At 28.5% G+C, this 13,672-nt stretch overlaps 1 protein-coding gene and 2 long non-coding RNA genes across 7 annotated transcripts; 1 reads left to right on the top strand and 2 right to left on the bottom strand.

Annotated features, from left to right (window-relative positions):
* Positions 1 to 2,383: 2,383 nt before the first annotated feature.
* Positions 2,384 to 4,951, top strand: LOC146944031 (uncharacterized). 3 transcript variants are annotated; one of them, XM_085742405.1, is made up of 6 exons: positions 2,384 to 2,657; positions 3,388 to 3,536; positions 3,699 to 3,843; positions 3,946 to 4,039; positions 4,185 to 4,283; positions 4,388 to 4,951. In XM_085742405.1, the coding sequence occupies exons 1-6, from the start codon at positions 2,651 to 2,653 to the stop codon at positions 4,428 to 4,430; spliced, it is 537 nt and encodes a 178-aa protein (XP_085598531.1). In that variant the 5' UTR covers positions 2,384 to 2,650; the 3' UTR covers positions 4,431 to 4,951. The 3 variants fall into 3 exon arrangements, 2 of the variants coding, with proteins under 2 accessions (XP_085598531.1, XP_085598530.1); XR_015025811.1 differs by having other exon boundaries at positions 2,407 to 2,657; positions 3,625 to 3,843; XM_085742404.1 differs by having other exon boundaries at positions 2,453 to 2,657; positions 3,399 to 3,536.
* Positions 3,072 to 6,861, bottom strand: LOC146944030 (uncharacterized). Of its 3 annotated transcripts, none has more exons than XR_015025814.1 (6): positions 6,283 to 6,861; positions 5,713 to 5,817; positions 5,497 to 5,568; positions 4,366 to 4,468; positions 4,155 to 4,242; positions 3,072 to 3,894 (listed from the first exon to the last, which is right to left on the bottom strand). It is a non-coding gene; the product is annotated as an uncharacterized LOC146944030 (long non-coding RNA). The 3 variants fall into 3 exon arrangements; XR_015025813.1 differs by having other exon boundaries at positions 3,072 to 3,813; positions 4,366 to 4,505; positions 6,283 to 6,472; XR_015025812.1 differs by having other exon boundaries at positions 3,761 to 3,894; positions 4,366 to 4,505; positions 6,283 to 6,472.
* Positions 6,862 to 10,761: 3,900 nt separating this feature from the next.
* LOC146944029 (uncharacterized) lies at positions 10,762 to 12,848 on the bottom strand. Its single transcript, XR_015025810.1, has 2 exons — positions 11,297 to 12,848; positions 10,762 to 11,202 (listed from the first exon to the last, which is right to left on the bottom strand). It is a non-coding gene; the product is annotated as an uncharacterized LOC146944029 (long non-coding RNA).
* Positions 12,849 to 13,672: the final 824 nt, after the last annotated feature.

The raw sequence follows: 13,672 nt of genomic DNA, 5'->3' as shown, positions 1-13,672 counted from the left end.
TCAAAATAATTTTCAAAACCGAGTTATCAAAGCAAACCAAAATATTAGGCAAATACAATACAATAATTTTTACAGTCGTTACATTTCTTATGTATATGTATACATTAGATTAGTGTTCAAATTCGGTGTCGTGTATCAATTATACACTCTTCAGATGATTTTGGTAGTGGAGATTTTATATGGAGTTTTTTTTTATATAGCATTTTTATAAACTCTTAGTTCATCTTATTAGCAAATATCAAAATTAATCCTCAAAATTGAGTTATTAAAGCAAACCAAAGTATTAGGTTAGGACAACACAATAACTTTGGCAATCTTTAAGTTTTTTATGTATATGTATACATTAGATTAGTGTTCAAATTGGGTCCCGTGTATGAGTTATACATTGTTTGGATAATTTTGGTAGTGGAAATTTTATATTGAGTTTTTTGTATATAGTATTTTTATAAACTCTTAGTTCATTTTATTAGCAAATATCAGAATTAATCCTCAAAACGACCGAGTTATTAAAGCAAACCAAAGTATTAGGTTAGGACTGCACAATAACTTTGACGGTTTAAGTTTGTTATGTATACATGAGATTAGTGTTCAAATTCGCTCCCGTGTATCAAGTATACACTCTTCGGTTGATTTTGGTAGTGGAAATTGTATATGGAGTTTTTTTTATATAGTATTTTTTTAAACTCTTAGTTCATCTTATTGGCAAATATCATAATTAATCCTAAAAATTTAGTTATTAAAGCAAACCAAAGTATTAGGTTAGGACAACCCAATAACTTTGACGGTCTAAGTTTCTAATGTATACATTAGATTAGTTTTCAAATTCGCTCCCGTGTATCAAGTATACACTCTTCGGTTGATTTTGGTAGTGGAAATTTTAAATGGAGTTTTTTTTTATATAGTATTTTTATAAACTCTTAGTTCATCTTATTGGCAAATATCATAATTAATCCTAAAAATTTAGTTATTGAAGCAAACCAAAGTATTAGGTTAGGACAACACAATAACTTTGACGGTCTAAGTTTCTTATGTTTACATTATATTAGTGTTCAAATTCGGTCCCGTGTAACAATTATACACTCTTCGGATGATTTCGGTTGTGGAAATTTTATCTGGAGATTTTATTATATAGTATTTTTATAAACTCTTAGTCATCTTATTAGCAAATATCACAATTAATCCTCAAAACTGAGTTATTAAAGCAAACCAAAGTATTAGGATAGGACAACACAATAATTTTGACGGTCTAAGTTTCTTAATGATACATTAATTTTGACGGTCTAGTGTTCAATTTTTTTTTTTATCAATGATAACTTTCGTGTATCAAACTTAGTTTAGTAAGTAATAATTTATCACATACATTTGAGTTAGTTATGAAATTTGATTAGTGAAACCTTGTCAAGTGCATGATAGTTTAATATATTGCGGATCTATTCTAATATAAACAAAATTTGAATACTTATTTCACGCTATTCTTTATTCACAATTTCATTAACGTATAGTTTTAAATCCTATAATAAAATATGAAACAACCCAAAACAAAATTAAAATATGTGAAAGTTACTAAAGAAAATTAATCATGGTTATTTAAAATTTAATTTTATACTTTAAATTATAAAATCAATAGCAAAATATTTTAATTTAATTTTCAATGACATTTAAATTATAAAGAAATGATCCTTTAAAAAAAATTATAAAGAAATGAATTTTTTTTCTTAAATGGTATATCAAAATTAGTATTTATCATAAAAAATTTATTTCTGTTAAAATAGATTAAAGTGTAGTGCATATTTAATTATTAACGGAAGAGTCGTAAGTCAAGCATCTTATTAATATATAGTTTGCATTATATTACAAATGATACAAATTTATAATTTATAATATACTAATTTTATAATATTTCAAATAGCATTACTTTATTTTAGGAAAACAAATAAGGTCACTTATATTTCCGTTGAAAATATGTAACAACCCAATTCTAAATTTTAGTGGAGAAGAATTTGAATATCTAAAGTCTAACAAATATTTGGATCAAAATATATTTTTTTGGATCAATACCACCAAAGTGAAGGATAAAGTGGTCAATACAACTATCCCCTTAATATAAGAAAATCATATGTTGTGGAAAATCCCTTTATACCCTATCCTTGCTAACTGCCCACATCCAGAAATTAAGGGCAAATCTCTCTTAATATAAGAAGAGAAGATGTTGTGGAAAACCTCATTTTGCCCCATGCTGGTTTATTGACAAATCACCAAAGTAAGGGTAAAATCTGTCCATAAATTACTTTATTCAACCAAATCACCATGATTAACTAACATGATGTCATCTAACTAAATGATGGGGTTGGTTCTGTTACATTGCACACAAAAAACTGCAATCACATTACATTCTAACAAATAGGTAACCGTGTAAGTTGAGAGGGAAAAGAAAAACTCAAGTTTAGGTTCAAATCTTCTTTTTGTCAGCATCAAATATCACTATTCCCAAAACATTGTACTATAACATATCATATCTATCTATCTACCACTATCACTTTATCCCAACATCAAATTTTGAAAGAAACTCAATCTCTCTGCATTCCATGGCTGGTAGATACTCTTTATCCCAACATCGAACTTATCAAGGAACTCAATCTCTCTATATTCCATGGCTGGTAAAATCTCTCTCTTTTTTTTCACACACTTTGCTCAAATCAGATTTATTGCCCATAGATCTCGTCGTATGCACTTAAATATCATATCTTTGTATGTATTTTCATTGAAATGTTGTTTTACAATTATTTTCCTTAAGTTTTCCCTTAATGCGTTTTTCATTCTCATAGAGTTTAAAATATAACTCAAACTGATTGTTTAACTTGCTTTTTTATGATTTATTGTTCATAGTTCTTTATTAAGTTTGTTGATATGCACTTAAATATCATATCTTTGTATGTATTTTTAAAAAAATGTTGTTGTACAAGATTTTCTTTTCCTAAAGTTTTCCCAAAGTGCTTTTGGCAAGCTCACAGAGTTTTACATAGAACTCAAACTGATTGCGTATCTTTTTTCTTTATGATTTATTGTTAATATTTCTGTATTGCAATGAGTTGTTTTTAATGTGTTCACATTTATTTAACATCCTATTTTATCAGATGTTGTTGTACAACATCTTTTTCTAAATCCTTCCCAAACTGCGTTTTCCTTTGTAGTACATCCTACCTTTTGTTGATTACTTTCATTTTATTTGGTAAATGAACCATCTTTTTGGTATTACATCCTTTTTTGGTTATAAATTTGTTCACTTCTGGATTTATTTATGGTATCAATCTTTATATAATGGCTCCTTCTTTATTTTAAATTATGTTTGTTTGGAGATCCACACTGACTCAATGTCATGTTTTAAAGGATCATTTAAGATGGAAAGACCACTTGAGTTCATTGGAGACATTACAGACAACAAGGACTTGTGGAAACTAGCTGTTAAGATCAAAGAAAAGTGGTCAGTTGTTAAGGATGGGAAGGAGCACTTAGAGATGTTCATTGTTGATTCTAAGGTTGATTTCCTATTTTATTTAATATGAGCTGTAATAGTCTAATCAAATATCATTCCTAACACTGTAACATGTTATATTTCTATCATAGGGGAATGATATACAAGTTATAATCCCTACACAATCAGTAACTTTAATGTACTTAACAATGACCTACCTTTCAAGGCATCTGAGCACAAATACAAACTGAGATGGTCCGGAGGAACTACTGTTGTTGATGTTGATGTCCATAATATTCCATCTCCTGGTTTGAAATTTAAACCCTTTGCTGAAATCTTGACTGGAAAGTGGAAAGCTGATCTATTAGTTCGTGAGTTGTTTATAAAATTTGTCATATCTTTTGCATTCTTCATGTAAGTACCTGTTTATGTTTTGGAAAAAAAATCTTGATCAGTTCAATATGTCAATGTAGATGTCATTGGAGTTGTCCAAGACATGGGTTTTTGTCAGCTTATAGAAGGGACTGGGAAAAAACTACAAGTCAACTTTACAATGAAAGATTTGAGGTATATATCATATAATTTTTAAGTATAATAATCTATAATATCCATCTCTAATATCACTAATATAAGACTTATATTGGCTCACTATAATTATTTCATTTGGAAACTAAATACATACCTTATTAATGTCAACTCTGTATATTTGCAGCCTGCTGTACCCATCAACCTTGGAGATGATGCTCCACTCCATCTTGAGAACATTGTTCCTGATAACAGAGATGATACTGATGATCTTACGGTTTCTGTGGTAAGTATATAGTTGAATATTATAATAAATCTGATTCAATTTGTAGAATACATCATATTAGGAATTTTCTGCAACTTCCTACATTGTTGTATATCATGTTTCAGCCTGAATTTTCTGCAACTTCTGAGAACGATCCTGAACACTTGAACCAGATCACTCCTATCAGCAACCTCAAGAACTTTGTACTGCCAGACGACGTTCAAACTCTTAGCCAAATGGAACCTATTGGGAACAAGACTCTTGCTGAACTATCAAATGAGTCTACTTTTGAAGAAATCACTCCTTCTAAGGCTAATCCATTTTATATTTCTAATTAGCTCAGTCACAAGCAATATAATAATTGATACTGACGACAAAGCTGTTTTCAATACCTCATTATATTAACACAGTAAAATGTATATTTAATTAAGTATAATCAGTATAATGAACTTTGAGAATAACTCCTCAAAGTAGGAAAATTACATTGGAATGGAGTAGCAATGCCAACTACATTTTTGAAAATGCAATACCATCAAGAACTTTCAAGCTTCATCACTTCCTTCATATTTGGAACTTCTTTGAGGAACTTCATTCAAATTTAGGTATGTTATATGGATTCAAACTATTTCCTGAACTTCTATCAGTGTTTTAGGTGGATTGCAATGAAAATACTTATTGTTATAAGGATATATGCGATTGTATTAACAAATTCGTCCTCAGCTGGTATACTTACATTTATTCATACTATCAACTTATAACCTCTAAGCTGTTTAACATGCTAAGTAACAAGAATATAATCATACCCTATATTTTGTATGTTATATTACACTAAGCCATCATATACCAGTTTGTAAGGTTCATATAAAAACTGTTGTAACACAATACAATAATCTGTACTCCACAACATTAGGTCAAAGATCCTATGATTCTATTGATTATATTCAATTCGATTTTCAAACTGTCATTAAGAAACACTCTATTAAAGATATTGAATTTATGCTGCCATTGTAACAGGTCATGAATCAATGTAGTGGTTCAAATGATACTAAATCTGCAAAAGCAAGGCAGAAAATGGTATTATCAATGCACAATGCACAATGCACACTGAACAAACAACCTACCACACAAGCTACAATGCCTACCACTTCTCACTCTAACCCTACCAATCATACAAAGCTTTCAAACTTGCATTCTACTCCTGAACAATGTCATCAGAATTCATGAAAATATGTACCTGCCATCAATCTTCTTGACAAGTTTGCTGAAACTACACAACCTGATCCAAAAAGAATTCACTTTTCTAAACCTGTATTCAAGTACAATTTTGAGGCATGTGAGGATCATAACAATAGCATTAGAAACTCAGATCCCAATGTTTCATATCATAAACATTCTTTTAACTTGCATAATCAGGTTCAACGAATTAATAGGGATCCACTTCATTATTTACCTGACTCCAACTTTCTTAAGAAGCATTCTGAGGTCATCAAACCTGGTCTGAATTCATCCACCTGTCCCGATCTTCCAATAAAAAGAAATGTAGACTGCTTTCCAACTACAACAAAAGGAAAAAAAATGTTAAGAGAAGAGTTCAGACATCAAGCTATGATTCTATGTCAACACCTTTTGCTGATATTACACAACGCACACTGAACCAACAACCTACCACACAAGTTACAATGCCAAACACTTCTCAATCTAATGTTACAAATCATACACAACTTTCAAACTTGCATTCTATTACTAAGAAGATTTTTGAGGTCACAAAACCTGTTCAGATATCCTCCACCTGTCCTACTCTTGGAATGAAAAGAAATTGAAGAGTTTTCTAAGTGGTTACTTAAGGATGTGTTGCATGCATTACCCACAACACACATTTCATACATTTTGATATTCATCATAAATTCTACATTTACTAGGCCAATTTGAGAAATCATATACAGGAACAATAGGATATATTTCAATTTATTATTTTTTATCATTAAAAGTAGTTACAAGATAAATATACATAATTACATACCTGGAATAAACTTGCATCATGAATATGTTGAAGCTTTTTTTGAAATTCTTTTTTCATGGATACTCACTATTTTCAGCAAATCTCACTTCTTCATAACACACATGAATACGGTACTTCAAATGGTTTGTTGTAGGACCAAGACAAAATAATGCATTAGACATTAATGTATTAAATTGCATAAACCTACTTCCTGTATCAAATCAACAAATGCATATTCACTTTAAGCAAAAAATCAAAACTACAACTATAAGACAACATGAAGCACTACAACATAGATTCCTGATTCAGCTTAAAGTATCAAGAAATATTGGTAATTGTTATTTTACATATAGAACTTTACCTTATAAAATAAAAATAACTTTACCTGCTAAAAATTGACTCAGGTTTATATAAATATTTTTATTTAGGAATTGATACCAAAGTAAGCAAATTGGAAATTGATATATACTTAAATTAATTGTGTAATTCGGTAAAATATATGATGGGAAGAGTTATGGAGAAGAAAACATTGTTCTGCAAAAGCAATGCATGTGACATACTTTTGAGTTGAGTTGAGTTGAATTGAAAAATAATATTGATGCATCAAATCAAGTAAAGAATCTTACTTTAACAAAAAAACAAAATTTGGCAGTAAGATAATGTGCTGCTATGTAGTATAAAATACCACTATAAAGTTTAAAATACGATCTACATTACCCAATTTTTTGTATAATATTGCTACTATGTGTCCACATCAATCCTTTAAATTTTACAAAATGTTAGACATATTGAAAAATTAATTTAACCAAACTAACATAACCGATCAATTTTTCTTAAATGATTCCCAAACTAACTTAACCAAATTAATTGTTTTATTTTAAATTGTTTAATACATTGTTATATATAAGTTACAATTTAAAACAATTTATATCTTTGTTAACTCACATATTAGTTCATACATATATGTATATAAGTAAACTATATACATCAATAACACTAATCTACCAAAAAAATAATACAAACTTTTATCATTGTGCAGATATATAATCATTCGTAACATTACTCATATGACTACATATAGAAAAAAACAATTTCAATCCAAATCTAATATATATTGATTTTTTTTAGACTTGATGGCCCCGTTTGTTTCTGATTTTTTTTAAAAAAAAATCACTTTTTTCATTTTTAAGTGTTTGTTTAAGATTTTTAGAAAAATTATTTTATAAATAAAAAATCTATTTTGACCTTAAAATGAAAAGTTATTAGGATTATCTTTTCTCAAAATCTATTTTTTTAAAAAACAATGAGGTAACACATGTACAAGTTAAAACTCATTTACAAAAAAAAAAAGAATTTTATGGGTAGTAGGCAAACAAAAACAACTTCAATTTTTTTTTAAATCTCTAAAAGTTAATCTCTATATTCTTTTAACACAATATCTATTTTTTCTAAAGCCGAAACAAACGCATCCAATATATATTAATTTATTCTTTCAATTAGCATGAAAATACATTATTATAAACATAATCCGACAATTTGTAAATACTAAACTTTTACCGTAACAATAATGAGAGGACACATGAGAGAGTGAAATAATGACTTTTATACTCCCTCCGTTTCAAAATGAGTGTCGTTTTAGCTAAAAAAATTGTTTTAAAATGAATGTCGCTTTCAGTTTCCAATGCAATAATATGTTATTTTCAATTGTACCCTTCAATTAATACTATGTTACACTACTTCCAAAATATTATTTTTTCTTTAATGAAAAACAAACCAATAGTTGATTAGGATAATTTGGTAAAATTGCTATGAAATTTGACTACTTTATTTCATTCCTTAATCTGTGTGCAATTGGCTAAAGCGACACTCATTTTAAAACGGAGGGAGTATCAAATATGATGGTTGTGATTAAATGTTGGCTTTGTAAAATAATGAGAGATGTTGGCTTTGACTCAAATGACATTTTTTCTGAAGAAATAATGAGAGATGTTGGCTTTTCCTCCCACTTTGACCGTCTATGTGCCTTCACTGTGAACCTTCATGATTCCTCTTTCTCCTTACGCGCAAAATTATTCTTTCCTAGCTCTTACAACTCTCTCCACTTTTCTGTATCAATTGCAAACTCTCTACTTCATCTTCTTCGCGTTTTCTTTGACATCGCAACTTAAGGTTTCCAAGGAAGAAAATTATATTCCTTTTGAATCTGATTGCGAATTTGACTTTCCAAGTAAAGTTTTAAGAAGATAACAGTGACAGAACCCTCAGGGAATGTTATTTTTGTTCACGTTTCTGATATAGCAGATTCCATTGCTGTATGAATTAAGCTATTTTTCTATATCAATTGTGAATGTTCATTTGTGAATACAGAATTTCAGAGATGCAATTCCCCAAGGGAAACCCATAACATGCATAAGATCTAACGATTGATGTATCAAATTAAAATTAAGTTATTGAGTCAAGTACCAGATGCACCGGAGAATAGCCTGCATAGTTGAGTGGGAAAACCACCCACAATGAAATGGGTCAAAGAATCGCCGATGAATCGTCAATATAGTTGAGTCGGAGAATCACTGTCGACAAAGAGGTTGGAGAATCGCATGCATCATTGAATCAGTGATGGTTTTTCAGCAAGAGAAGAGAATGGTGGAAGAAGGAACGTTTTAAGAGAAAAGAATTGAGAGAAGCATTAACTAGAAAGGGAGAAGTGTCACGTGAGTAATTGAATTATAGTGAGTAATTGAGAAAGGCCATTCCTTGAAATATACTCCCTCCGTCTTTTTTTATAAGCAAAAAACACTAATTCACACTTATTAAGAAAACCAATACTTAGTGATTTGAGGTATAATTTTTTGTGTTCTCCTTGGAATAAGTTTCATGGAAAGATGTAAAAATAATTCTCATTAGTTAAAAATTATGGAGAAAATAAAAAGAGAAACAAATTGAATGCAACATGCATTTAATTTTATATTGGAAAAGATGATTTGTTTGAAAAAACACAATAATAACATAAAAGTTGGTGTTTTTTGCTTATATTTTGATACAAAGAAAATGAGATTTTTTTGCTTATATTTTAGGACGGAGGGAGTACTGTACTTTCAAAATCTTATCCCAAATTATTCTCCAATCTTTTCTTTAGTACAGATTATACTCCAATAATTTTTAGAGTGCTGATAATGCATACCATATTTTTTTTTTTGATAATGCATTTTTGTAAATAATACCAAATTATTACTTTTCAATTTTAAATTAGATATTTTTAACATTTCTCACTACAATTTTATTTTCCATCTCTACCATTCAACAATTACTTTTATACACGGGCGAAGTCATCCCTGATACAAATCTATTGACATCTACTTTTACTGATAATAATAACAATATATAAAAATCAAAGCCCACCAAAATTTCATAACCTTCCTTATTAAAACCCATTATCTTCATAATTTCATGTGTTAACTTTAAAAGATTTATTATACACGAAATAAGTTGTCACTGTTAACTTTAAAAATTATTATTATACACGGGAGAAGTCGTCACTGATACAATTCTACTAACAATATATAAAAATCGATGTCTAGCAAAAAAAATTTTTAGGGAAAGTCTAGCAAATTTTTGTAATCATCGTTATTAAAATTCATGATCTCCTTAATTTCATGTGCATAATGATCATTTTGCAAAATTTAATTTATTTGTTATTTATAATTAATTACGGATAATGGTCATCACAAGTGTGACTTTGCAAATTTTCTAAAGCATAACATATGTGACAACCTCATATTATATGGAGATAATGGAGAAAACCAAAATTTCAACATCATTGTCAATAATGATCGCAAATTAACTACACAAATTGGACAAAAGTGAGATAACTTCTCCCGAATCAATGAATTTCGACCAAGATGCGATTTAAATTTTCTATCAATAATTTTTATGTTTGTCATGTATTTCATATAAAGTATGACTACGTGGGTTATTTTCTATTAGTATATTCCAAAAATTGTACCAATGCATTAGCATTGCATCTCAATTGTATTTTCTACATTTTAATTAATATTAAGTGTCTTCTACTAATTCAAAAATGTTTAAATTACTTAATCAATGCAATTTTACTTTATCACACCATCAAACATATAATACACAAATAATTCGACATTTACTTTAAATTGACATATAATTCAATTATATCAAAACTCTTATTAAACTTTAATGATCTTTTACAAACAACAAACGTTTACTGTACCCGTGCGTCAGCACGGGTTTGTTACTAGTGAAGTCTTAAAATCACTTTTCATTGTTGTGGAAAATTCCTTTATGCCCTATCTACCTTGCTGACGCGCCATTGTTTAAGGGGTATTTTGTGTCTAAAAGTTACTTTTACCAACTAATTCAGTACATTTACATCTTGGTTTGCTATAATGATGTCATTGTGTTATGGTTTGGTTCAATTGCTCTTGAGAAATAAGCTATACTTCCAATGTAACTAAAAAACTGACGTGTAGATAGATGAGACCACTAATAGTTTCATTGCTTTTAAAAATTTCCCATTTTTCAATGTCATTGTGACAAAGTCAGTCAGCACTTACATCTTATCATATCACACAATTCAAATTTCGAAATTCCCCCCCTAAATTTTAAAACACCAACCTTTTGAAACCATATATTCAAAATCACTTTCCCCATATTTTCATTCTCACTTTTCTGTTTCCAAACATAAATCTTCACAAGATAAATTTTTAAAATTTATGTTGGTACAACAGATGTGAATGTTTTTTTTTGTTGAAAAAGACAACAGATGTGAATGTTAACAAGTGAGGGAATAAAAATAAAGAGGAAGATCAAGATCTATAATTTTTTTCTGTTCAAACTTTCTAAACTCCATCTTCCCCTCTTTGCAGGAAACTTGAAAGTGTTCTTTACTCAACCCAAGAAGTAGTTGAAGTGCTGGAAAAAAAATTATGAATAACTTTTCAGATCTACAAGTTCACTTTATGTTTAAAGTGTCTAAAATTTACTCTTTTCTTTATCTAACATGTACCTCTTCATTATTTGTATTTATATTCAACTACAATTTTTTTTATCTAGAAATGTTATTGCAGGATAGTTGAATTGAGTTATTGTCTCTTCATTGAACTACAATCAAAGAAAAGAGCCACAAGTAAGTAAACGATAGAATTACTAAATTACTAATTGGTTTAATATATAAATCCTCAACAAAATAAATAACTCATTTCAGTATTTGATTTCTTGCAGGAAATGTTGAATCAGTGAGCTTGTATGTTTTTTTTTGTTTGAAAATTATGATAGTTTGCAGCAAAATCAAATGATGTTCATGTCTCTTCAACAAAACTACAAAGAAAGACATTCTATGAAGAAATAAACTGAATACCTTGATCTTATTTTGCAGTGTTAAATTCAAAAGAGTTCTTATTTTATTCAAAAGTTTTCATCTTTTATTTTTTATATCTAAATAAAATATTATGTCTAACAAACTGTTTTTGTCAAAAGGTCCGAAAAAAAAACATGATATTATTCTTTAAATTAACAAGATGATGAAGAAACATAGATCCAACAACATTTTCAACAAGAAAATCTTACCTTTCTCTCATTAAGAGTTTCAGTCTACTTTTTCCTCTTATACGATTTTACCAAGTTAGATTTCTGTTATTCCTAATTCATTTTGCAGGAAATTTAAAACTTTCTCTTTTCTCCAGTAAACCGATTTACTGTCAAAAATAAATAAATATCTTTCAAAATTATTATTTTTCCTAACCAACAACAGAAAATACCACGTGAAATCTGGTATACATACTTTGTTGAGAGAAAAATAAAATAAACATAATAATAAATAACAAAATATAAAATGAATTATTGATTTTTTTCATTAATGTTTTTTTTAAAAAATAAGTTAAAATCTGTTTTTTTTTCATCCAAATAAATCATTTAAATGGTAGAAAAAAAAATAGAGTATTTAAAAACAGATTTTTTTTTTTGAGTTATAGCCAATTTTGTTTCCTCATAAGAACCACAGATACAAAACAAAAACTTTTTTCCTTTGATGAATGTGATTTTGTTGTTGCATGTATCAAATAATTAAATTAGAGATGGAGAAATTAGTTTCATATGATTAAGTATATGAGTATAAAACCTGACTTTAAAAGCCTTTAATTTGTTGTTGTTGTTGTTGCATGTGTGAAAGAAGAAGTCCAGCGGTTTGATGCCCAAATCATGATGAAATAGGTCAAAAGAGAGCTTACATGATGAAGGTTTCAGATCGGCTGCAAAACTCCAAGAATGAGGTCGAACATGGTGCTTTTGGAGGCAGTGCTACAGTGTCAATATGATAATTTTGAAAAAAATATACTTATGAGAAGAAAATAAATGATGAAATCATAAAATTGGTAGTGTTTTAATGGACATTGAAAGCCATTTGGTGGTGGAGGCGCGGCCATAGCCAAGAGAAGGAGAAGGGGAGGCGCTAGGGTTTGGTTAAGGGAAGAGAGAAAAACTCTCTGATAGTGAGGAGGAAGAGAGAGAAAATTAAAATCAAATGAAGTGTTAATGGATGAGGTGAGAGTTAAAATCTAATTAAGGAATATAAGAAAAAACAAAATGAAATAAATAAACAATGTGTGGGTGTGGAGTCTTTTTTGGCCTGAATGTGTGAGAGTAGTGTTAGTTTTGTTTTTAATTTTTTTTGCAACTTATCAATTGTTTTTAATGTATTTTTATACAATTGTTTTTTTTTTTTGAAGGGCTTTAAACAATTGTTTTTAATATTATTAATTGTAAACAAAAATAATATCATCTAATATTTATTAAGAAAAATAAAACATGATAATTTGCATTATAATTTGGGGAAAATTAAGTTTTTTTCTTATAATTTAGAAAGATGGGAGTACTTATGTATTAGATTATACATCATTTTAATACTTCATTCGTCCTAAATTATAAGACTCATTTGATAAAAAAATTGCTACAATGACATAATTTGGAATGATAGGACATTTTTTTATTGCTATAATTTGATCAAAGTTAAGTAAATAAAACCAATTTATAACATTAATTGACCCTTTAATTTCTATGCTAATTAGAAAAAATCTAATATACTCTAGAAAAAAAAAGTATATATGATAGTTTAAAAACTATTAAACAAATACAAGATGTTCTTAACTAAACTAACTTTGATACACGGAACCAGTTATTATTTATAAAAAAAAAAAATTGGTCTTGCTAAAACGTTCATGCTATTTATAATATCACCTCATTTCAATTATATAATGATATTGAACCCTCATGAAAAAAAAAATGCATAGGATAATACTCCAATGACTGAAATTTTAGAAATAAATCAAACACGCGTGATAATTTGTCATTGACGAAACTAACGTTGATTTGCAGGACACATTGTCAT

This window comes from Medicago sativa, chromosome 2 (assembly GCF_051527215.1).
Source record: "Medicago sativa cultivar Bolivia chromosome 2, Bolivia_mono, whole genome shotgun sequence".
Taxonomy (NCBI): domain Eukaryota; kingdom Viridiplantae; phylum Streptophyta; class Magnoliopsida; order Fabales; family Fabaceae; genus Medicago; species Medicago sativa.
Note: the sequence above shows the minus strand (reverse complement) of the source record. Positions and strands in the feature narration are given on the sequence as shown.